General features: G+C 39.4%; 1 protein-coding gene across 3 annotated transcripts in view; it reads left to right on the forward strand.

The window, feature by feature from the left end:
* Window positions 1–25,974, forward strand: part of SMURF2 (SMAD specific E3 ubiquitin protein ligase 2) — a 95,388-nt gene that overhangs the window by 55,014 nt on the left and 14,400 nt on the right. For 2 of the 3 annotated variants that reach the window (XM_024192540.3, XM_024192542.3), the window contains exons 6-13: window positions 1,741–1,825; window positions 4,393–4,476; window positions 7,764–7,966; window positions 11,680–11,764; window positions 16,639–16,797; window positions 17,025–17,090; window positions 22,479–22,680; window positions 24,370–24,473. In XM_024192540.3, coding sequence (XP_024048308.1) covers window positions 1,741–1,825; window positions 4,393–4,476; window positions 7,764–7,966; window positions 11,680–11,764; window positions 16,639–16,797; window positions 17,025–17,090; window positions 22,479–22,680; window positions 24,370–24,473 — 988 coding nt within the window. The remainder of the gene's footprint in view (window positions 1–1,740; window positions 1,826–4,392; window positions 4,477–7,763; window positions 7,967–11,679; window positions 11,765–16,638; window positions 16,798–17,024; window positions 17,091–22,478; window positions 22,681–24,369; window positions 24,474–25,974) is intronic. The other variant, XM_024192541.3, reaches the window with a different exon arrangement.

Raw genomic sequence — 25,974 nt, forward strand, 5'->3', positions numbered from 1 at the left:
CACCTGAACTGCGTCTTAATCTTGCAGCTCTCTTCTGTGCCACTATTTTATTTCTGATGTGGTGGTGCAGAAAAATGAGTCCTTACTCATTACACAATGAAGCCGTCCACTAATTTTGGTCCTCACATAGGCAAAGAGGAGGTAATTGTTTAGTTTCATTTTTGTCTGTGTGTATTGCTTGCCTACATGCAACAACATGAACTTGTAATGCGTGGGATTGTTGCAGAATAGAGTAAATCAAGCATTTTCTTGCTCTCTAAAGAAATTAAGGGCTGTCTACATTTCTCTCTAATAAAGACCACGCTCATAAAAGGTTAGGCATTAATACTGGCTAGAAATGAGGTTAATGCACACAGATACAGCAAGACTTCTTGTGTAGCTCAGCTAGCGTCCCAAAATCCTGAACTTCAACACCCCTTTTGATTCAGAACTGGGGCTCTCTCTTTCGGAGGTTGCCAATAATGTTAAATTATCTTGTGGTTTTATGATATGGGCAAATGTCCATTTGGGTCTAGATTGAGGCCATTAAACTTATTTTCGCTTCATTTGTGGACAAGATTTGAATGCAGGTGTCCAGAGATGAAAAGGTGCATTCATGTCACACAGCCAACAGAAAGCAATCATGTATTTGGTTTCCTGCGTGACTAACCTCTTTAACAACAAGAACAAAATAAACAAAATGCAACCTGAGCGTTCAAATCAGATATTTTTACACATTGCAATGTTAGGAACAAAAATTGTCCACAAAACCTGTGATTTCATAACTGCAGTGAAAAAGCTTCTGGCATTAAAACAATGTTTTAAAATGTTTAAGACTGTAGCATGTAATACAGTTTTAGTTTGTTTATAAATTTTTACTGTAAGTAATAAGACTACTGTTCTGATAAATGCTTTTGAAATAGATTTAAACACATTTAAGTTGTATATCACTGATATTTGAATGTTAGTTTACATAGATCCCTAATAACCAAAATGTATTGTGCTCATAGCATTTAAACTTTGCCTGTTTTGTGTGTGTCCTTTTTAATGATGAATTTTCACCCTCATTCATAGTTACTAGGAAAAAATTGAACCTTAGTAGAAACTGCATTTTTAGACCGCTTAACAGGCCCAGTCTTGGTTGCTGCTTTCCATTAGAAGTGTTCCTTTTCAGTTTCTAGTAGCAATCTGGCATTGCACGATTCCACTTGCTAGTCATTCTGCATGGGATCAGCCACCCTGTTGTCACCAGACCAGTTGTACAGTTTTAAGCTTTGCCTAAGGAAGATCAAAATTAATTACAATTTCAGATTTAACTTTTCTTCCCACTTTAAATTACACTCTTATCCCTAAAGGTGGGTTTTTCAAAGTAGCATGCAGAGATTTAGCTGTGTGGAACCACATACCCCTCTACCCCGATATAACGTGACCCAATATAACACGAATTCTGATATAATGCGGTAAAGCAGTGCTCCGGGGGGGCGGGGCTGTGCACTCCAGTGGATCAAAGCAAGTTCGATATAATGCGGTTTCACCTATAACGCGGTAAGATTTTTTTTTTGGCTCCCGAGGACGGCGTTATATCGAGGTAGAGGTGTATTATCTCTGCTTAACCTTTATTAGCTATTTGGGGAGGAAGATAAAATTCAGAAAATGGTTTAACTTAGCCCTCCTCTAAGTTGTACCATTTCTTTCCAAACATCATTGTGATTTGGATTCTGTTGCAGTATCTTTAATAATTGCCTTTTAATATTTTAATAGTAAGTCTTCAATCCAGAGACCGAATAGGCACAGGAGGACAAGTTGTGGATTGCAGTCGTTTATTTGACAATGATCTGCCAGATGGGTAAGCTAACACCTATACTCACTTTACTTTTTAACCTTTGAAGTGATGAGACGTCAAAGTAAAAATAGACTTTTTTTTTTTTTTTAATATTTGTAAACCTATAGAAGTTTTAATTTAGAAGCTGGAGACATACCAGTCACTGACTTTAACTGTAGAAGGTACTTATTGAGGCTATGTCTACAGTACAGCCAGAACTGATGCTCTGAGATCGCTCCACCGGCGGTCGATTTAGTGGATCTAGTAAAAACCCGCCAGATCGACAGCAGATGGCTCTCCAGTCGACCCCTGTACTCTACCCCCGACAAGAAGAGTAAGGTAATTTGACGGGAGAGTTTCTCCCGTTAACCCATCGCAGTGTAGACCCCGCGGTAACTCGACCTAAGGTACGTCGACTCCAGCTGCGTTATTCACATAGCTGGAGTTGAGTAGCGTAGGTCGACTTACCGCGGTAGTGTAGACATAGCCTTACTCAGAATGATTGCTAAGAAAATGATTGCGAGAAAATCTTCCGTGGACTTACCTTACTCTTCTCGTCGGGGGTAGAGTACAGGGATCGACTGGAGAGCGATCTGCAGTCGATTTGGCGGGTCTTTACTAGACCCGCTAAATTGACTGCCAGTGGATCCATCTCAGAGCGTGGATCCCTGTCATAGTGTAGACCTGCCCTAATAGTGTGAGCAGTGTGTATCTGTTTGCCAATTTGGAGGGCGGGAGGAGAGCATGTTATATCAGTGAGTGAATGAAAGTATATACCCAAGAACCCACAGCTCATTTGAGAATTATAGAACAGATAATTGACTTACGTGAATATAATGTAAATCTAAGTGAGAACTAACATTCTTGAACAGACCTGCTTTACCCACAAGATAATCTAGTAGGACCCAGTGCCCTAATTTTGTACCCCGTGTAATGTGAGAGCATGCCCAAAATGTCTTCTACAGAGCTGTAGAGAGGATATAGTATTGTAAAAATGGGTGTCTCTTCTTCTCACTTGTAAATCAAGAAACAGTATTGTTCAAGGTCGTGGAGACTGAGTTCTTGCTGTACTTACCTGCCAAAGGCTGGATTCAGGATATTTTTTCCTCTATGAAAACTGATGAGATCAATACCTAAAGCAGTTTGGGGAGTTGAGAAAAATGTGCTGTTTTAGGTGCTTTGGCTAGCATCTGCGTAGCAGAGGAAAAACAGAATTCTGAAAGTGAGTCTTGGCAGGAAAAGACAGGAGAAAGTTTATATTTTTAAATGAAAATTGAAAAATCAGTTATCACTTCTAAGTCATAAACCACATTGTGATGTTGCTTGACAGTCTGAAGAAGTTTTAAGAAAATTCTAAAAAGCTATGTAAGTCTCTGTTAAATATTTCCCTTCTAAACATTTCTTAGTTAATTGTATAAATGCAAAGCTAGTTTAATCCTTTAAGAGAGAATTTTTAATGGAAAATTAAAATAGAAAAGTCCTGTAATTTAAGGACAAATACAGTAAAACCTTTTTTTTTATCCGACATGTTGGGGAAATTGGGGGTGCCTGTAAGTGAAAAATTCCGGTTAACTAAGGAGGGAGTGCAGAGCTGGGGGTTGGGGCGCAGGAGGGAGTGCGGGGTTTGGGTGTGGGTTCTGGCAACCTGTCCCTGCTGTTTATAGGCGGAGGCGCAGCTAGACAGCTCTGTGCACTGCCCCCCGCTCTGCTGCGAGCGCTGGCTCCGCAGCGGGCAAAGGCAGCACGCAGAGCCGCCTAGCCACGCCTCCACCTAGGAGCAGCAGGGACAGGTCGCCGCTTCCAGTGAGCCACGCAGAGCTAGGTAGGGAGCCTGCTGGCCCCGCACCAACCGGACTATCAACCGGACTTTCTATAAAAATTAGAAATGCCAGTTTATAAAGCTTTCTGGATAACACAGCTTTTACAGTAGTAATTTTTATCAAAGGAAACTGGTGCAAAAAAGATACTGTGCATGATTGTTGGGTCACAAAAAGATACGCTGATTGCACCAGAGAACTTCTGGTGCTTCACATTAACTTGCTGCCCAGCATTTGTACCAGATGCCTAAATCATTAGCAGTGGTTGAACAGAATTTTAAGGAATGCATATATTTCAGAGGAAAAGGTTAAGAGAAAATATCTTGCAACAAGCTTTTTAGCTATGACATTAGGAGTAATATTTATTAGTTTACATGATGTTTCATTTTTAATGAGTATAGATAAATTGTGTTAATCCACCATATTTAATAGAAATTATATTGGAAACAGTTTATTAGAAGCAGTTGCCAAATAATAAAAAACTGAGTGTATTATGAAACATGAAATACTTTTGTTAGGAAACTTGTGGAGTATTTGGAGTTAATTTCACTTTGAATAGTTACTGAACGTGATGGCACAACGTTGTTAATGATTTGTCTGGCTTCAAGAAGAAAACATTTTATTAATTCTGGGAGTTGAGCTTTCACTGTTCAGCTACTATGATTCATAATAGATGATGTCTTCCTGAGTTGGCTGTTGTGTTAGAAACATTTTTGTGCCTTGGTTTCCTGGAAATATCACTCATTGCCTTATCTCTCAATGTCCAAATTTTAGTTGGGAGGAGCGGAGAACTGCCTCTGGAAGGATCCAGTATTTAAATCACATTACACGGACAACTCAGTGGGAGCGACCAACACGGTAAGAAATTCTAAAATATGCCTATAGTGGAGTTCACCTACTGATCAAAAGTACTGAGCACCCACAGCTCCCATTGGGCTCAAGAGTATGTGCTCAGCAATCCCTGAATATCATGCACCAGATATATTATATTCTTCCCCCCTCCTGCTTAATTCACAGGAATCATTCCAGCTAGTTTTCTCTGTACTGGTCTTCATATCACTGATTTTTGGTAGATTTCATCAGTGTGGAACCCTAAGAATGCCAGCCTTTACAAAGTGGGCATTATGAAAAAGAGATTCTGACTGGTTGACAAATGTCTGCAGATATGCTATAACTATATGGGTCAGAACTCTTAAGCTAATTGTTCCAAATATGTAACCAGTTTTTGAAATCAGTATAATCAGCTCCACTTACAATAGAAGTCCAATCTGTCAACCTTCATTTCCTCAAACCAAGTGGACTTCTGCTATTATCTAAGCCTTAAATAGTCTCTGTGCATTTTCTTTTGGAGCTTTTTGCAGACCCTCTGTGTCTTCTCTTCCTTCCTCAATAGCCCTTATCCTTTGGAAAATTCAATGTGCATAAGGAATAGATGAGCAAATGACCTGCACTGTTAAACTTTCAGTTCTACTATATGCCTGCATTTCTCAATTGAAAGTACTGACTATTTATTAATTTTATTTATGAATTTATATTTTCTTGACATAAAAATGTCTATCCTAAGGTCTAGACACACAAATATGTTCCTAGTTTTGTACTGTGGAATGTATGGGTAGACCCCTGTACCTATATGGATCCCCATTTGACACATTGGAGGTTCTGTGAAGGATCATTGTATGAACCCATAATGTTTGTAACTCTTCTTCACCAACCCAGACTATCAGGACCAACAATTTCTACCTCACTTACCCCACTTACACTATCCTTATCTGATACCCTTCTCAAAAGGTAGTGAGGGGATGGGACAGATAAGTCTTGTAACATACCCTGAAGTTCCATATGCTCTAACCTCTCCCCTTACCCTAGTGTCCTCATTCCATCTCCTAATCTCTTTTGCGTCCACTTCTCTGTCTTGCTCTTCTCCTTACCCTCTCACTGTCCTCTGGCTCTTCCACTCCCCCACCCCCTCCAATACAAACATGCATTAGTCTCTCCCATCTTAAAAAATATATATACCCTTGGCCTCACTTTGCCTCTCCAGCTACCACTCTTTCTTCTCCCTTTCATCTCTAAGCTCATTGAACATGCTGTTTACAATTGTCGCCTGGAGTTCCTCGCCTCCAATTCCATTCTAGACCCTTTCCATTCTGTCTTTTATCCCTTGCATTCAATTGAAACCACTCTCGCCAAAGTCTCTAATGTCCTCTTAGCTAAAGCTCAGAACCGCCACTCCATCCTCCTCCTCCTTGACTTGTCAGCCACCTCTGACACAGTTTACCATGCTTTTCTTGAACTCTTGTACTGCCTTGGTTTCCTTGACTCCAACCTCTTCTGGTTCTCCTATCTCTCTAATCACTCCTTCGGTGTGTCCTTTTGGAGGATCCTTCTGATCCTTTCTCCAGCTTTCTGTGGTGGTTCGGAGGTTGTGGTCTTCTCTCTTTACACTTTTATCTCTGGGTAATCTTATCCACAAACACACACTCCACTTTCATCTCTATGCTGATGACTCACAGATCTACCTCTCTACTTCAGAACGGTCTCCTTCTCTCCAAACTAAAATCTTGGCCTGTGTCTCTGAGATCACCTTGTGGATGTCTAGCTGCCAGCTCAAGCTAAACATGGATAAAACAGAGCTCCTAATTTCCCCCCACCTCCAAAGTCCTCCCTGCTACCTCCTTTCTCGATCACTGTGGACAACACCAGCATCCTGCCTGTCACTCCCTGGGCTTGTAACCTGCATCTCAAATCTCTGTCTAGGTCCTCACATCCATACTATGTCTAAATCTCACTGATTGTTTTTCTGCATAACATCAGTAAGTTATGGCCTTTTCTATCCATTCACACAGCTAAAACTTTCATGCAAGCTCTCGTTATCTTGCGTCTCTCTTACTGCAACATCCTTCTTTCTGGCCTTGACAAAAGCAATTTTGCCCCACTCATATCTGTTCATAATGCTGCTGCAAAGATCATTTCTTAGCTCATTGCTTTTATCATGTCGCCTTTCTCTTTGAATCCCTTCACTGGCTCCCCCTTCTCTATTGTATCAAACACAAGCTGCTTGTATTTATTTTTAAGGCACATTATAGTCAATCCTCACCCTACGTATCATCATTCATTCGCTATCAAGCAGTCAGTGCTCACCTCTGATCAGCCCATGATTTCAACCTCCATTTATTTTCAAACAGACACCTGTGTTACCCATGCACTTGGGAGGAGCACCCCATAAATATCAACATAGCTATCTCATTATCCATCTTCAAATCCCTCCTGAAAAATCTTTTGCCATGATGCCTACAAAAAACTTGACAACAGTTAAGCTGCTAATATGCGGGGACTGCTGCCTGTCGTTCTAACCAATATTGTCGCTTTGTTTATTTGTGTGTCTATCCATCTGTTGTCTCGTCTTATAATTAGATTATAAGCCCCTGGAGACATGGACTGTCTTTTTGTTCGGTGTCTGAACAGTGCCTATTGCAATGGGGGTCATGGTTTATGATGAGGGCTCCTAGGCATTATGGAAATACAAATAATAAAAACAACATGCTCGGGTAATGTCTGACCGGGGGAAAAGTTCCAGAGCTGCAGGCCCCTCACTAAAAATACCCGACTGCCAGCCCCCTCTTTTTTTTTTTAAGTGTGTGGAGAGGTGTTAAATCAAGTGCTTCACATGACCTAGACTGCTGCCGCAGCAGAGAGCAGCAGTCTTTAAGGTAGGCAGAACCCATAACAATTTGAGCTAAAATGAACACCCTGAGTTGTATCTGGAAGCTAATTGACAGCCAGTGCTTATCACAGAGCACAGGCATAATGTGCTTCCTGCAAGAAGCATTGCTAAGCTAGTGTATTCAAACGGTCTTCAGATGTAACCCATGTAGAGTACGCAGGACAAATGCATGAATAGCTTAGCAAGGTCTACGTACAAAAGAGTAGTTGCTGTCTTATCAAAGCAGTCTTTGACACAGCGGGTACCTGAATATTTCTCACGTGTTTTATGAAATTAAACATGAGTGTTTCCTGCACTTTTAGTGACTGATGCTGTCATCTATTGTATGTAAATGTTGTTTCATAAAGGATAGATGTGGTTGGAGAGAATAATTTCCTTGATTACAAAAGGCAAGTAACCTTTTCTCATTACCTCTCAACAGACCAGCATCTGAATATTCTAGTCCAGGCAGACCTCTGAGCTGCTTTGTGGATGAGAACACACCAATTACAGGAACAAATGGTGCGACATGTGGACAGTCATCAGATCCCAGATTGGCAGAGAGAAGAGTCAGGTCTCAAAGGCATAGGAATTACATGAGCAGAACACATTTACATACTCCTCCTGACCTGCCTGAGGGATATGGTATGTGAGTTAAAAAACAGTGTGACATTATTCCAGTCCTTCTCTAAGAAATTAGGTAAATTTCTCCTCCCCTGCTCTTTGTAACTTTTTTCGATCCTCTTTTTCTTTGATAACTGGTTTAAAATGCTGATCTGTCTGGGGTCTGCACAAAGTCTTAAATTTAAGCGTGGACTTCTGGTGATAGCCTTATTGTAAAGCAGTCAGACATTTTGTGAGGAAGGATGGAGCTCCTCTTCCCATTCCATTATTCCTGTCCTTGTTCTCTGAACAATTGAGTGACATTTCTATAAATTGGAAATAAATACTTCCCTGCACTGTTTCACAATCAGGTGAAGAAATGTGCCAGATGGAACCCATTAGGGAAGGGCAGACAAAATGGTAACTGCATTTGGAGCTATTGAACTTTTCTTTAAGACTTTTGCTGTTCCCAGAGTATGTATTTGTTTCCATAGTAGATTCTTACAAGAGTGCACTTAAATGATTGGACATTATTAATGTACCACATGTATTCATCTGCAATTGAGCATATATCTTCAATGGTCAAATGGGCAAACTTAGGTATGATTTGTGGTTAAGTTAAAGAAAGGACTTTGATACATTTTATAAGCTCTTTAAATTTAAATTAATCTTGATATTTAAAAGCATAATTTGATTCTCTTCCCTTCTATATATAAATTGAAGTGGTAAGGTTCATTTGTGACTTAAGAGGGGAGGGAGAAACTCTTGCAGTTTTTAAACTTGCAGCCCTTGAGCTCAGTACAACACTCACTATGGGCAATAGGTGTCTTTCCACAAACTGCAATGGGAGTTGGAACAAGCCATATTCCAGCATGTTGGAAAGCCCTCCCTTATATTTTGTTAGTGTGTAGATGATGGGCGATAAACTGCAAAAACTAGAAAGGAGGAAGCCTAGTGCCAGTAGAAACGTACATTACAATAAGATTGATTAGAAAGAGGCTAGAAAATCATGGAACACATTAAAAATCATATGGCTTTCCCCCCACAATTTACAGAGGTTCACCTACTTTGTTTCCATAGTATTTAAAAAGGAGGCCATCACTACCGCATCACAAAGCAGTGCAGCCTAGTGGATAGAGTATTGGGCCAGGACTCCGAAGATCTGGATTCTGAGGATATTGTGAAGGCAAGACTATAGCAGGGTTCAAAAAAGAACTAGATAAGTTCATGGAGGTTAGGTCCATCAATGGCTATTAGCCAGGATGGGCAGGTATGGTCATAGGTGCCAACTTCCCCTCTGCCCCATGGGTGTTTGACCCGCCCCGGCCCCGCCCCTGCACCACCCTTGCCCCGCCCCAATTCCACTCTCTTCCCCAAGTCCCTGCCTCTTTACTGCCTCCTCCCCTGAGCGTGCCGCATCCCCACTCCTCCCCCTCCCTCCCGGAAAGTCCTAAGCGCTGCCAAACAGCTGTTAGGCGGTGGGCAGGAAGCGCTGGGAGGGGGAGGAGCGGGGATGCAGCACGCTCGGGGGAGGAGGAGGCGAGGAAGGGATGGGGGTAGGGGGAGCTTGGCTGCCGGTGGGTGCGGAGCACCTGCTAACTTTTCCCAGTGGGTGCTGCAGCACCCACGGAGTCGGCACCTATGGGGATGGTGTCCCTAGCCTCTGTTTGCCAGACGCTGGGAATGGGCGACAGGGAATGGATCACTTGATAGTTACCTGTTCTGTTCTTTCCTTCTGGGGCACCTGGCATTGGCCACTGTCAGAAGACAGGATACTGGGCTAGATGGACCTTTGGTCTGACCCAGTATTGCCATTCTTATGTTCTATTCCTGGCTCTGCCACTGGAGTGCTGGGTGACCTTGGGCAAGTATGTGCCTCAGTTTCCCCGTCTGTAAAATGGGGATAATGATACTGCAAAGCACTTTGAGAGCTACTGATGAAAAGCACTGTATAAGAGTGGAGTATTGTTATACTTTGATCACGTCACATATTTTGTCAAGGAAGCTAGAGTGGATGACATAAGTAGTTAGCGTCTGCATGGTAATGTGACCTTGTGCCTTAACATTTCCTAAAATCAAGTGCTTTTAGCTATTCAGTAGGTTTAACTGAACTTCATGAAGTTTCAGTTTTTAAAATTGGAAGACTTCTGGCACAACTGAACGAGCCCTTACCCATGTGGCCAGAGAAGATACTCACACAGTTGTAAGTGTAGTTGGCCCAGTTGATTACATCTCTCATAATACCTATAAAAACACTTAAACACAGAGATAATGCTGTAATCTCATTAAATGTCTAATCTTTTTAGTTGAAGTTTTTGCATTTGATGTGGTGTTCCTCATTATCTAGAGGCTTTTGTAGGACACTACCAGCTGGTAGTAGAAAAATACCTATGTCATGGATAATGACTTGTTAATTACCTGGATATCTGGGTCAAGGACATCTGAATTGACTCTTTAGGGAAGTGGAACATTTTAAAGTAAAACATGGAATATTTAATAGCTGCTTTGAATTTATGCTTTTTTTTTAAAGTCTGCATTCTTGTCAAATTTTGTATACAGACTTAATCTTTCTAGTGTACAACTAGGGGAATATTGGAATACTTTTGTTTTAGACTACTTGAGAAACGTTACCACATTTGGTAGTTCTGGAAGGCTGGTACAAAGACTGTTTTGAAACATGTTTCCACGTTGTTCAGTTGCTGATATAACTTCTGCTATACCCTGCTTAATATTTTTTTAAAAAAATCACTTGACCAAAAAGTCTGATTTAGATCCCTATAACAGTACACTTAGGCTTTGTCTACACCACGCAGCTTTTAGCAACACGGCCACGCCGTTACAGCTGTGCTGCTAAAAGGCACGCAGTGTAGCTGCTGTTTGACGGCAAAAGAAAGCTCTCCTGCTGACAAAAAACTTCCACCCCCCACAAGCTGCAGCAGCTTTGTTGGCAGGAGAGTGCTCCTGCTGACAAAGCGCTGTTCACACTGGTGCTATTCATCTGTAAAATTTTTGTATTTCGGGGTGTATGGTTTTTTAACACCTCTGAATGACAAAAGTTTTGCCGACAAAGTTCCAGTGTAGACAAAGCCTGAGACTCTCTCTTCATGGGACTTTTACTCCTGTTATAACCATGTAATATGTGCTAGTTTAGTGTTTGTAAAATGTGTGCTATTCTAGAGTTTAGGCACTGCCTTAGAGGAAGTAAAAGCCCAGTATTGCTGAGGTTTTATTATGTAATCCCAGATGTAGACACAATTCCAGAAGAAACTGAAACCTTTGTCTCATAATAGACTCCTGTGAACTGCAAAGAAAAGATACTGCTCTCCTATCCATATCTACAAATTGTAGTATTTCCCCAAAACTCTGACTGTAGAAAAACTATTCCACGCCTCTAGCAAAAACAAATATCTAAAAACTGTCAGATTGCCAATTGTCAAGGCTTGCTGCTATGCTAATTGACTCTGATTTGGATTTCTTACTTGGACGCCACATGCAACCTGCTCAGCCTGCTGTCAGGAAGCCTAGCTCTCTCCACATGTTAATCCGATGACAGTACCTAGAAACCTTCCATGGAAAAAATCTGTTTGTTTAACCACATTTCTAGAGCATCTCTTCTTTTGAGCAGAGCTGTTTGGTTAGTAATTTTGTCTATAATCTTGTAGTATGAGCTGGATGACTTTTTTTTATTTTCCTTTTCCCTTTCATGCATGTCAGTCTTTGTGGTTGTTCTTATATTATTTTATCTTAATTAACAGAGCAAAGGACAACTCAGCAAGGTCAGGTCTATTTCCTGCATACTCAGACCGGTGTAAGCACATGGCATGACCCAAGAGTACCAAGGTAAGAGAAGAACTCACATGTCTTTATTGTTATATAAAGTCTTAAATTAAACAGGACGCTCTTAAAATTGCTTGTCCTCCAATATTACACTGTTGAATGTTACTTAAGAGAATATGCAGACTGGCTTGCTAGATGAAACACGCCCATGCCCCCTTCTCCACCCCCACTCCTCCCCAGCATCCAGCTTGTCATCTTAACATAAGCCACTCAACAAAATAAATTACACCCCTTGCATCGAAAACTAAGACTTCAAAGAATTCTTCAATAATAGAAAGTCTCAGAGAATAAATAAAACTGTTTTTATGAAAGGAAGTATGGTACCTGATGGTGTTAGTATCAGATATAGCCCCAAAGATTATAACCAAGTCTGGCTTTTGATCCCTAATAAAATAATGGAACACACAGTAGAAGATGGAAAAATCACCAAGGCTTTGTCTACACTACACAGCTTTGTTGCTAAAAGTCAGGCAGTGTAAACGCTGTTTGTTGGCACTTTCGCCGACAAAATACTTCCACCCTCTATGAGCGGGGTTCGTTTTGTTGACTGGAGAGCGCTCAACTTTTGTCTTTCGGCGGAATGGGGGGTTTTAAGCACTTGTGAACGTCATTGTCCTTGAATTGGCAGTGTAGACAAAGCCTTAATATGTAGGGCTGGCTCGTCAAAAGTCCTCAGCTCCCACTGAGAGAAATGGGAGCTCCCAGAAGCTCAGCAACCTGGCTTCTGCCTTTAGGTACCCAAATGAGAACTGAGCTCTTATAAAAATCTGGCCCATAGAAGATAACTGAAGCATGAGAATTTAGAAACATAAATTTTAATTGCAAATCTTGTCAGACAAACTGGATTATTTTTTTGTTTGCAGACAAGCCTGGGAATTTAAATTCCTAACTGTGCTGGACATTAAAAATTGTGGATTTAACACAGAGCCTGGCTTTATAGCTCATTACAACAATTTGTAACACATTCTGCTGCCTACTCACCCTCCTTTGCTCTATGACTGCAGAGGTGCTAAGTGCCCACTTCATTTTAAGTGGTCTCCTAAACACCCCTTGTGTTTAACAATCTGTCCCACTTTCTATTTAGCTGCAATACTCTATGGTTACCTTCTGCAGATTTGAGGAAGAGCTCTGTGAAGCTTGAAAGCTTGTCCTTTCCAACAATAGAAGTTGGTCCAATAAAAGAACAGATTTAAAAATTTTATTAAGATGTTAAAAATAAATTGTGAACAGAGTTTGAGCATAGAAGTTTCTGGTTATCAGGGAATAACATACAGATTATCGAGGGTGCAAAGTTTGGTTTAAAATAAGGTGGCATGAGGAATACATAATCTGCAATATCCCCGATTGGGGATAAAAGGTTGATGGGTCAAAGTACAGACATTGAGATATGAGGGTATGAAGTTCATAAAGTGGCTATATTCGGGTGTGGAGTATAATGAGTGGATATGATGATGAGGATGGATTGACCCTCATTTGGTGAGATTTAATGTTTAGGGAGTTTATGGTTCCAGTTCATATAATCCAACGGAGAAGGTCACTTGGTCCCTTTCTCGTAGTGGGAGAACGATGTCACTCTGGTATTACCTCAGTCATCTTCTCTCTGGGTTATTTTATTGACAGAATTAAAAAAAAAAATTGAAAAGAATATGGTTGATGTCTTGTATGTTGAGACTTTAATAATGCATTGGATACAATATCTTATGGTCTCACAATCAAAATAATTCAAATTGGCTTGGATATGAACAGTATCCCATGGTGAACTAATTGAAGGACTGTAAATAAAAGGGTAATGAGAAATGACAGTTTTTGAAGCTGAGAAAGGCGTGTAGTGTATTACTTCAGGATTTGGCGTTAGATCCCTTTTCATTAAATATCTTCCTTTAATGATCTGGAAGAAGGGAGCAGGCAGCACATACATGAAATGTACGTATTACACTAATTTGGGAGGAGATGATATGAACACCACTGAGGACAAGGCAGTAATACAAAAGGACATAGATGTGTTAGAAAGGGATGCTCGAAACAGCAAAATATGATTTAACTTGGAAAATGTAAGCCAGTATGTTTTTGTAAAAAGGTAACTTGCAACACTGATACTCAGTGGGATATAGAAGTTGTGAAAATGGTGGGATACACCTAGAGGTGACCATGGATAGCGTTTGTAATAGTCCAAAAGATCCAGTGTAAGGCTGTGTGTACAGGGGTATTGTATAGTGGAGCAAGAGGGTATACATAGACTGTTCCTTGGATATTGTAGTTAGTTCAGGGCACCTCATTACCCATAGACAAATGGAAGGAGTACACACAAGAGAACCAAATTGATAAAAGGGCTAGAAGGCATTGACTTGATTCTTTACACACAAAAAGCTAATGTGTACAACTTGGCTAAACATTTAAAGGGGAAGATTAATCTGAAGTGTGTAAATATCAGGAGGAAGGGGAATATAATTAGGAGTAATGCATTAAGAGGGAAAAGAGATCACGAAAATATTCCATACATTGATGAGATGTACTAAATACTGGAATGGTCTCCTAAGGGAAATGGGGAAGCCCAATTTTCTTGACATATTTGAAACTAGATTAAGTACTAGAAAAATGTGCTCTGCAGAATAAATTCTGCCTTTTCAGGGGGAGATGGTCAGGATAATCCAATACATCTTTGCATCTCCACTTTCCAGAAGGTTGAGGTTTACTGTCCCACTCATTAAACACATCCCTGTCTGTGTAAAGAGAGAGAATTGTTAGTTTAAAAAAAATCCTTGTGAACACACTGGACGCTCCTTAAGATTATTACCTCCTAAAATCTGCAGATGCTAATGTAAAAATGGCATGTACAGCCCTAAATTGGCAGCAAGCCCTGAGATTTATAAGAAACTTAACAACTCTGTGGTTGGCTTCTGCTCATGTTCATTCCCATGTAAATAGATGTTGGATTGCCAGAAGTGGGTAAGGTGCTTCAAAACCATAGTATGAAGAACAAAAATTAAAGTTTTTAATGAAAAAGTGACACTTTTGCTGTTTGAAATACTACTGTTGAGATAAGAAAAAATACCTTTATTGTGACATTGTCCTGAACCTTTGGGGACTATGGAGAAGATTTTCTAAAACACAAAAGGCAATTAAGCAGCTGATGCCAAATTGTCAACTGCCATTTGTGCCTTAGAAAATCTTCCCCTGCATCACACTTTCCAACATTTTCTGTGGGCAATATATTCTCTATCTTGCTGCGTAGAACTAGTCTCCATTTGTATGTGGGGACTTTTTTTAAAATACACCTTAATTTATCCACGCTTTTTGTGCCTCAGATAATTGAAGTTGCAAATGAGAGCGTATTGACATTTAGTTGTTTGTGGGTGTGATCAGGTGGCTTAACATCTACTTCATAGAGTACTTCCGTCATTTTGCCCTGTCATTATTTATGGCTACAGACTCGATGCAAGAAAGGAGGGTTTAGAAATTATACCTGTAGCCTATATAAGTACATGCCTCTCTCTTAAATAGATCAGCCTCATTTTGATTGTTCAGGTTGGGGATGGGGAAGGAAATCCAAATTCTAGACTGGTGGCAGAATATAATAACATTTATATTCAGCTACTTTTGTGTTTTAATAGATTTAATTAAGAGCAGCACAAACTTCTCAAACTGTAATTATAATGTAAAAGATAGAAGCTTCTGTGAGATAGCAAGAGGTCAGTGGATCTGCAAATTAACCATTATGAAAAATTGATTCATTAAAATGCTTTGGACAAAAATTATTATTTGCTAGGTATTTATTGCTCCACCTAAAAAGGCGAGCTACTAAAGAGATTTCCTTTCACTATACTTATTGTAATCTTGTAAATTCTTTCATATATCCTGTGTTAAAATACTATTTTCTAACTATTTACAATGGCACTACTCTTTTCTGAATCAAAAGCAGTACTGCTATGCTTCATATTCTACAACAAGACCTCACAAAGGGCATAGTGGGATTGACAGTTTTCTACATTAGTTGAAGACTGCCATTGTTACAAACTGGTAAAGAATTGGGGCACGGGTCCTTTTACAAAAGATACCAAATGCTTAAAGATGCAGCATAATAATTTGCTTTGTAAAAAGTCATAATCTGTGTATTTGGGGCCAAATTGCTTCATGAGTTACATATGCCCTACTTTCAAGGATGTCAACAGAAGTTGAGCTAGAATACCTAAAGGTTGTCAGGGAGAAGGGATGTTTTATCATTCCTCAGAGAAATGCTATGCAGTTTTTAAAAACCACAGTATTCATCTTAAATAAATTAACCTGCATATACTTCTTGCATTCTTCTGACTTTAATAGAGATTACCTGAGACCACTTAATTGTTTACTTAAAATACTCGTTAGAGCTTTTCTTGCATCTAATTGTTTGTTTGTTTTCAAAACAGCCAAAAATGACTTTTTGTTTGGGCAGATATCATGCATAAATCTTCATGGAAAATGTAACTAATCAGAAATGTGGTTTGTTTTGTGGGAGTTTTTTAAATGTGATTGAGTGGCTTAAATGACTATTATTGTTTTTAAAACTGTTTATTGTTAAAACTGGTGCAACTCCGGTTGGCAAATATGGTGGCAGCTTTTATTTTTGTTTTAAATCTGTATTAAATTAGTATCTGATTGTTATTTTGTAAAAATGAAGATTATGTAATAACTGCTTTTCCAATGCATGTGTAGTCGGGTGTGTATATTTTCATTTTCTTTGGTAGGATTGTACCTTGGGAGTAGAGATTCCAGCTGAACAGATTAAGTTTCTGAAACAATACATTTTCTCAGACTTCATGGAATTGTTCTGTTACATTTACACTTGTTTGGCTCAGAGGCCAAATGCTGAGGTATTTTTCATTTTATATTTGTTTTTGCAGGGATCTTAGCAACATCAATTGTGAAGAGCTTGGTCCACTGCCTCCTGGATGGGAGATCCGTAATACAGCAACAGGCAGAGTTTATTTTGTCGACCATAACAACAGAACGACACAGTTTACAGATCCGCGGCTATCTGCTAATTTGCACTTAGTTTTAAAGTAAGTTTGAGAAGTGTCCAGCACATATTAAATTTAATATTAGAACAAGAAGGTGACTCGTGAGAGTGCTTGTTATAAGCCAAGGTGCATTCTGTGTTATGTAAACTCTCTGCAACAGTATTTGCCCTTTAATTAACATGCTGTAGACATCTGTGTATATAACATAGTATATATGAGAGAGCTTTGATTACTGTATAAATATTTTAATCTCTACCACCCTTCAACAGGGGCGTGGCCACTGTGATGTCATGGGGGGGCAGGTGCCGTCCAATGGAAGAGATCTGCCACCCCAGGTGAGAGATTGTATAACAGTGGCATTTATCCAGGGACAGTAGAAGTAGTGCCTGCTGTACCTTTTTGCATTGTCTTCAGATTTTAATGTTTTAATCTATGGGGTAACAAACTGATTTAAAAAAATTAGATGACATATTTTGTTGTCGTTAAAATAAAACATTGATGCTTTGGGCCAGGGAGCAAGTAACTAGGTATCCTTCCACAGTTTGTCCAGCTCCAGATCTCTAATAAAGACAATTAGAAACATTCTGAATATAAAGAACCACTCATTAGAAATGAAGCTACTACTAAACACAGAGAAAAATAGTAAGGGTATTTATGATGTGCACTAGGGAATATGTCCCAGCATTTAGAATCTTAAGCAAAACCTAAATCTGGGTATTTTCAGATACTGCCTTTTTATTATTATTAAATAAACATTAAGGAATTCTGGCTCTCACTTTCATTCCTGATGTACTCATTTCGCATTGGAGTGTTTCTATATCACTAAATGTGGAAACCAAAAAGAATACAAATGTTTGTTTTGTCTAGACATAGCTATCAGCTTGACCAGACATTGCTGGAATTTTGACTCTGCTGTTTCTCCCACTAACAACTTTTTAAGACCTTTGTTTCTGGAAACACCTGCATAGCATTAACTAGGTGTTGAATGAAAGAAACAATGAAGAGGTGGATGGAGAGAAAGGAGGTGTTGGGGAGGGATGGCAATACATTTTCTTAAAGGGAATCAGGGTATGTCTACACTTAAACTGCTACAGCAGCACAGCTTCAGTGTAGACACTACCTATGCCAACAGAAGGGGTTCTCCCATTGGCATCGATAATCCACCTCCCCAAGAGGCAGTAGCTAGGTAGATGGAAGAATTCTTCCTTTGACCTAGCACTGCCTACGCAGAGGGTTAGGTGAGCATAGCTATGTCTTGGGGGTATGTGGATTTTTAGCTATGCCAATAGAAGTTCCCGGTAGACCAGCCTTCAGTCATTGGGAAGTGAAGCCAAGGAGAGTATGTCAGGAGCCAGCAAGTAGAAGAATCAAATTAGGCTCCGAAAACATCCAGAAAAGCTTTTTATGTAATTTGTGCCATCACCTAAAAGTAGGCTAGCTGGTTTGGGAAAATGGCTTTTGTCTGGACAATCCACATCTGGAATCTAGTGTATTGAGAGAGAATTTGCCATCTAAACATGAGAAAAAATATTTTTAAATGTTTTGAGGACCATATTTTTGAGTGTTATGGGCATTTTATGAAAGTCTTCGTAGTACAGGTTGATGGCTTCTTTTTATGAACCATGTACCTTTTTTTCTTAACTGTGTTTAGATTCCTTGTCTCCTTAGCTGCCTGCTGGCATTGAAACTGAATTTACCAGTGATACTTTGGGAGCCTGCACACATCCAACACACAGAACTATTTTTATTTGGATATTTTAACCAAAAATTCTCATGTACAACAATACAATTTTTATATTTGTAGAAAATTCAATTTGTAGGAGTATATTTATTTTTAAAAAAGAAATATTCTGGTTAGCACAGCCTCTGTTTAGATCCACCAGTTGCCATTTCATAGATATTTACAAAATAACTATGACATGGTCATTCGCATGACATTTTATTGTGCTTACAATAGAGCTAGCTTTGCATCAGAAAAATCCAGTTTGACTAGCAAACTCCAGAACCATTTTACACTTCTTCAAGCTGTAAAGACCTATAACAACATGCTTACGTTTTTCATTTGTACATCTGTCTTTCATTAGAAAAGGATTTTAGAAATTCAACCAACAGTGTCTGCAGGCTGATAAATCTTCTGTAATGTTTATTCTTTTATTGTACCAGACAGGATATGTGAAAGTGATTCTCTCTCCACGCCCCCCCCATTTGCTCTGAAGTAAAAACATGTCATTTGCCTTAGGCCTGAAAGATTTTGTAAATTATTTGAAAAATAAAATAATATTGTTTAAGAGGGATGGGTGGAATATAATTCCAAGTCCAAAAATATAACATAGGGTTCAGTTCAGATGATACTGACCTTTCCATTGAGCAGAGATACCATTTTGCCCCGATGCCATTATACATAGCTACCTAATTCTGTTTAAAATTTAAATATTGGCCCAGAGTTACTGATAGTTTTCAAAGCTGAATGAGTTAAATAAATGCTTCATTGAGTATATTACTTTGGAAGTGTAGTTGAGCAATTTTCTGGTGATACAAACATTGAAAAATAACTATGAAAATAGCAAAATACCAGCATCAACAGCTGAGTAATGGTAAAATAATGTTTTTATTATTTTAAGTACTGCAAACTATTTAGCTAATACTTCATTGTGATTTGTTTTTGGTCTGATTCAGCTAATACTATTTTATTTTTCTCTCTCCAGTCCTGCTGATATTTTAAAAAATTGTAATTTGATGCATAGTTCTTAAACTTATGCTGATTTCACAGATTACTTACTTTTCCTTTAAGACTGAGATTAATTGGCTTTGTATCTACAGGGCTACTATCTTTAGTACGGAATATTGTATTACCTTGTCTGGTAGGCCTTATACGAGGGATGTTTTTACTGGCTTGCCCTTGTGGAATTAGAATGTGCAGGAAATGAGAGAATGATTTCCTTTTAACTTGAGCATCATCAAGAGTTATCCTCGAGTATATGGAGTTTATATTGTTGTTAAAACATCAATCTATTGTCATATGTCTCATCATGAGTGAGAGGATAGTGTTAGATATAAGTCACGGGTAGAAATACATAGCACTAATGATGTAGGGCTGGATTCAGGAGCTATGTGGGGGACTTTGCTTCAAAGGCCATTTGGAGGTGGACCTTTAGGGCTGGTCTATACTAGACGATTAAGTTGACCCAGCTACGTTGCTAGGCAATGTGATAAATTCATATTCCTGAGCGATATAGTAAAACTGTCATAAGTCCCTGTGTAGACAGTGCTAAGTTGATGAAAGAATTCTTCCATCGACATAGCTACTACCTCCTGGGGAGGTGGCTTACCTATGGGAGATCCCTTCCTGAAGCACTACAGCAGTGAACCTCACCACTATAGCGTTTTAAGTGTAGACAAGTCGATAGAAATGATTGTCTGAGTTTTTTGGGAAAGAATGGAGAGGGAAGTAGACTGTCTTACACTTTAGCTCTGAGTAGCACTGAGATGTTGGTTGTCTTCCTCGTTAAATCATTTTAGTGCCCCTTTTAGGATAATGGTTTTAAGATAACTGTAGCTCATTGTAAATAAAACCAACCATGGTCACTTTACAGAGGTATTTTTAGAGTTTAAATTTAATTTTCTTTCTTCACCCCAAATAACTGCTCCTGGAGATTTCTCTGATATCTGCTTCTTGCTAAATCTTATGCAAAGCAGTTTACAGTTTATTCTGTGAAATTTGCAATGGCAGAAGGGGGAGGAAAAAATCCATTGATACCTGCTTCCTGACTAGCAGATAATTAATAAGTTCTGTGTCCTAAATATTGGTGGTAGAACTGAATTTAATTCCATTATCCCCTCCTTAGAGCCTGTGGGATAAAAGCAAATATTAACATTAAAACTCTTTATTTTTGTTTTAGTGATTTAGAATGTGCCCTATGGCAGTGTTTATCAAACTCTGGCAGCATGGACCACCTTGTAATTGTTGTTGGTCTGCAGTGATCTTTCTGGTCCCAGTTTTCCTCCTTTTTCACCTTGCTAAATTGCATTAAAAGAAAGGGTTCTGTAATAACAGAATGGCTACTGAAACCCTGGAGCAAGCTGGGACTTTCACTTTTAACTGCCAACCCTGAATGTTCCAGTGCTGAAAGCTTGCTGGAAATGAATTCTGGTTGGCCATTGTTCATAGGGAGCTTTCTAGCAGATCATGTTCAAAACAGTCAACAGACTAAAATATTTTCAGGTCTAAAATTATGCATGGTTCTGTTTAGAATCTTTGGTGTATGAGGTTTGAGATATCAATAACAGTCAACTGAAAAAACACATACTGAAATGTAACCTTCATTATACAGTACTGTACATTCAATGTACTATCTTCTGTGTTCCACATGAGACTTTTTGCTGGACAGCTTAAGTAAAGCGTACCGTTTTTACACCGTTGTGCTAGGTCATGGTTTCCCAGATGATGGGTCATGACCCACCAACAGGTCATGGGAAGATTCTAAGCGGGTCGTAGGTATAGTGCAGAGGGGGAGCCCAGCTCACACTCACCCTGAAGCTGCGGCTCCTTTCCTGTGGGGCTGGGCCTGATTCCCCACTCCAGACATGGCCTGGCATGATACGTTACAGCACCACTGAGATTTGGCTTGGTCACCCCACTTTCATGACAGAAGAGTGGTACTGTGGCCCTGTGAACAAAGTCTCAGTGCCTAGAGTGGGGAATTGGGTCTAGCCCAGTGGGATGGGAACTGCCACTGTGGGGTGAGTGCAGGGCAGGCTCGCTCTCTATCCCACTCCCCCATCCCCACAGGTTCTCCCTTCTGCACTGGGCTGGGATTAGGGTTGCTGTGCTGGGGTGGAGGGTGATGCTGCGGGTGGCCAGTGCCCCCTCGGTAGGGTGAGGAGAAAGGGGCAGAAGAGGACGCTGGCCTATGATTTTCCCCCCCTCCGTCTCCCCATGAATTTGGACCTTGGTTGGCTTGCAAAAAAAGACAAAATGCAGTTGGTGGGTTACCTTATTAAAAAGTTTAGGTATCACTGATCTAGCTCAAAGAATATCCACTTATTGTGTGCAAGATGGACACTTTCACATGCCTGTAGCTTTATAAAATCTCTTAGAATTGGTAGTAAAACTACGTGATTATCTGTGCCAATTAGTTACATGTGAACTCCCTACATTCCTGTGGCCCAGACTAGTCCAGGTACAAGGGACAAGGTCCTTGCCAAGCTGCCAATACAAACATCTTTTTGTAAGCTTACTCTTTTTCAGACAAGCCATTTAAAACAGACTGTGGTATTGACTGTAGATTAGAGGCGTAGTGTTTGGCATATCCCTGAATTTTAAAATGGAGGAAGGTAAAACATGCAAAGGAAATATGGAAATGGTATCTAAGAAATTCAGTGTCAGCAGCTCAGTGGTAAAACTGTATAGATAATGCTTTATTATACAGTGCTATAACCTTTTATGTACTTCATAGACTAGCACTAATGGAAATAACAAACCCTGAAACCAGCTACTTGCCAGGAAAGACAGAAGCATATGTCTTTGGTCAGGATAAAGTCTCTGGATTTTTTTTATTTTTTTCCTTTTACTGAAACTGGACATTTTAAAAAATGTAATTACAATAAGTAACCATGTGTAATTGAAACTAGTTTTGTTGTAAATACTAAAATTTAAAAAATATCTGAGAGGGAAATACAGGCATGTGACTTGAGTTTCTGAAAATAGCTCTGTTTATTCCTAGCCGTCAGAACCAACTTAAAGATCAGCAGCAACAGCAGGTAGTATCGTTGTGCCAGCTTCCAGATGAGGCAGAATGTCTGACTGTGCCAAGGTATAAGCGAGACCTAGTGCAGAAACTCAAGATTCTGAGGCAAGAATTGTCGCAACACCAACCCCAAGCTGGCCACTGTCGAATTGAAGTCTCCAGGGAAGAGATTTTTGAGGTAATCTGAAGATAAGGAAACTCTACACATTTTTAAGTGACGGAGGAGAGAGAGTAGGGGAGGGAACTTTTTCGAGGGGGTGGTGATGGTAAGGGTTGAGGAGAGTGTATAGATAATCATAGATCCTAGATGGGATGGGATTCTCTTCCAGGAAAGAAATGAAAAGGGAGGGGCAGTTGTTTAGGAGAGGGGAGGGTGTAGATTGAAAATTTAGATTTTTTTTTTTAATAAATATAACAGGTAAATAACTTCATATAGCATTCATCTTCGATATTGTAATTACACAGTATGTATCTCAAATACACATTTTTGTTCAGATTTTTGAAAATCAGACCATTTCAATTCATGAATTCTCAAGGCTGCTGACTGACAGGAGACACCCAAAGTGCAGTGTTCTCACTGGAATTTTGCAACATTGTTTTGCTGAAATGATCTTATGCAGTTGTAATTCTTTGGCTCCCCTCCACTGCAACCTTCTCACTTTACATTCAACTTCCAAGTCTCCACATTGTGGTCACCATTTTTCCACCCAAGCGGGATTGGATGAGTCTTCCTTTGAAGACTCGCTCATCTCACTTTCATTAGCTGGGGGGCTGCTGTGCAGTAATCAGACATGCCAACTCACAAATTTATCATGAGTGACGCGATTTCTAAGTAAAATTGAGCCTCACTCACGATCTTGCGATAGAACTCTCAAATGTCAGGAATTTTTTATATATATTTGCTAAAAAAAAAAAAAAAGATATTTGAGAGCTATCGCGAGATCATGAGTGAGGCCTAATTTTACTTAGAAATCACTGTCAGCCAACAACTTGCCCGCTCCAGGGCGCTCGCTGTATTAGAAAGGTACGTTTTTAGCTGTGGGGTTGCAGAGGAAAGGATGAAAATGTGACCTGAGAGCACCTTAGAGGCTCAGAAACCAGTAGGGAAATAGAGAACCCACATTTCATTGGCTTAAAAATCATGAGGACTTTTTTTTAATCTCATGATATTTGGGGGTCTGACTCATGATTTTCTAATAGCAAGGGTTGACAACACTGAATGAAAGCTGTAGTCCCTTGGAGGCGGGGTGCTAGCTCCAGGGGATCATGACATTGCTCTCAAATAGAAACTGTACATTTAATACCCAGTTCTTCATTCCTCCTACCTCTTTGTTCTTCAGTTTCTTTATCCACACATTTTCTTCCCATAGTGTGTGGGAGTTACCTAATTGAGGTGTAACTCTAGGTTTCCCAGTAGCAGAGGGCATCCAGTGCTTGCAATATTTGATATTCCTTAATGCTCCCCTGAAGGTTTGTTTTTGTACCTATCCTTTACAGATTGCCCATGTTTTGTCTTCTCAGACAGGAGAAATGAGCTCTTATATAGCACTTTCAATTTTCAAAGCAGTTTACTGACAATTATAGCTTTTAATTACTTGTAGAAGCTATAGAAGGACAAAACAAAAGAGAAACGATCCCTGCACATGACAAGCAATTTAAGGATCCATGGCTTTTCTAGCATATCTATTCTTTTGACGGGTAATGTTATATTGGTAGAAAACATAGTAGTCTGAGAAATGGTGGTTAATAACTGAAAGGACACCGTCTGGTTTAGGTACTGAGAGTCAAATGATTTACCATAACAAATAGTAGTAGGATGTCTATCCATAAACAGCAGTGAATAAGACAGTAGATGGTGTGATTGCAGGAGTCTTACAGGCAAGTCATGAAGATGAGGCCGAAGGACCTGTGGAAGCGATTAATGATAAAATTTCGTGGAGAAGAAGGCCTTGATTATGGAGGGGTTGCCAGGTATGCTAGAAAACATGATCTAAATTATCCTGCTTCTAAGTACTGTGTCTTTTTAAAGTCTTTTTTTTAATGTGTGTTCCACTAATAACTTGTACATCAAAATTTTCTCTCTGTTTTCTGGTGTTTCTCTAGAGTAGAAAATATTAATTCCTTTGGGGTATATCTTGTAAGTAAATCTGCAAGATTACTGCAGATCTTAACATAGATGCATTTTAAATGTGAGACATGTTTCTAGTAACTCCACTGAAGATGTAGTTGGTTTTTCCCCCCTCTGGTTACTGAAGCTTAGATATCGGAGAGTTTACACCATTAAGAACTGACTCCACCTTGTGGTACATCTTTGGTAAGAAAAGTGAGTCTAATATTGTAGTTTTGAATGAAAAACTTTGATTAGGATTTAAAGTCAAATGTTAGCAGTTACTAGAGTAGGGAAGTAAGCCTATTTTAATTTTTCACTTGTTAAAAACAGTTTTTTCTGCTGGTAGCAAATGTTTCAGTTTAAACATCGTTTAAAATGGTCTTGATATAACAGCTACAAGTATTTTAACATGAAGTCCTTGTTGCTACTGTAAAATAACCTAGATGCTACTGTAATACAGTCAAAAATATTAATATGCCCATCCTTGCTGGCATATGGATGTGTGACCTGTGAATTAAATAAGCTGTGAGATAGAAGTTAACGTATTTATTGTGGTGAATAGCACTTTTATGTTAAATTCTAAAAAATACATAAGTAGTGAGAATTGCAACTTTCATTCATTCTTAAGCATCCATCTGCCCCCCAAATTTGGGTAGTATTTCTTTGGCATCTCTAGGTGCTGTATGGCAGGTTGTCGTAATGAAAGACACAAGGCAACTATTATATTGAACATATCTTTGGACCCCTGCGTGGATACAAAATGTGTATCTACATCTGATCCGCGATCCGCAAAAATGTTCCGCAGATATCCACATCCGCGGATATAAAGCAGATAACCATGGAGTTGAAGGGCTCTACATAACTTTACTTGATTTTGCATAATAACACTACAGTGTGTTTGCTTCATGTAACCTCCCATCCCTGGAGGATAACTTCTCATTTTAATCATTACTGTTACAACAGTCTAATATTTTGCTGACTTAATTACAGCTGCTTGTTCAGTTATAACAAAAATGTTTCAAAAGTAGAAATAACAGATGCAGTAAGGTGTCATTTTCCGTGCTTCTGCTAGTGTTTTCTAGCCCTACTTCTGGTTGGCCTACCTTGGACAATCAGCCCTCTGCTTTGCTGGCAGCCAAAGAAGCAAAGGAGCAGTATGAAAAATTATGGCTGTTCCCCTCCGCCCCTTAAACCAATATTTACCAATCAGTGCAAACCTATTTAGCACTTTAAATTGAAGCCTTTAAAGTAAAAGGCCTTCAGGTAATGGATACGTTCAGCAGAGTATCATACAGCAGTGTTGTATAGTGAGTAAAATATACAAAGTACAACTTTGTCTTAAATGTGTAATGCCTAAAGAAG

Source organism: Terrapene carolina, unplaced genomic scaffold, assembly GCF_002925995.2.
Source record: "Terrapene carolina triunguis isolate 2854851 unplaced genomic scaffold, T_m_triunguis-2.0 Scaffold192, whole genome shotgun sequence".
In the NCBI taxonomy this organism is placed as follows: domain Eukaryota; kingdom Metazoa; phylum Chordata; order Testudines; family Emydidae; genus Terrapene; species Terrapene triunguis.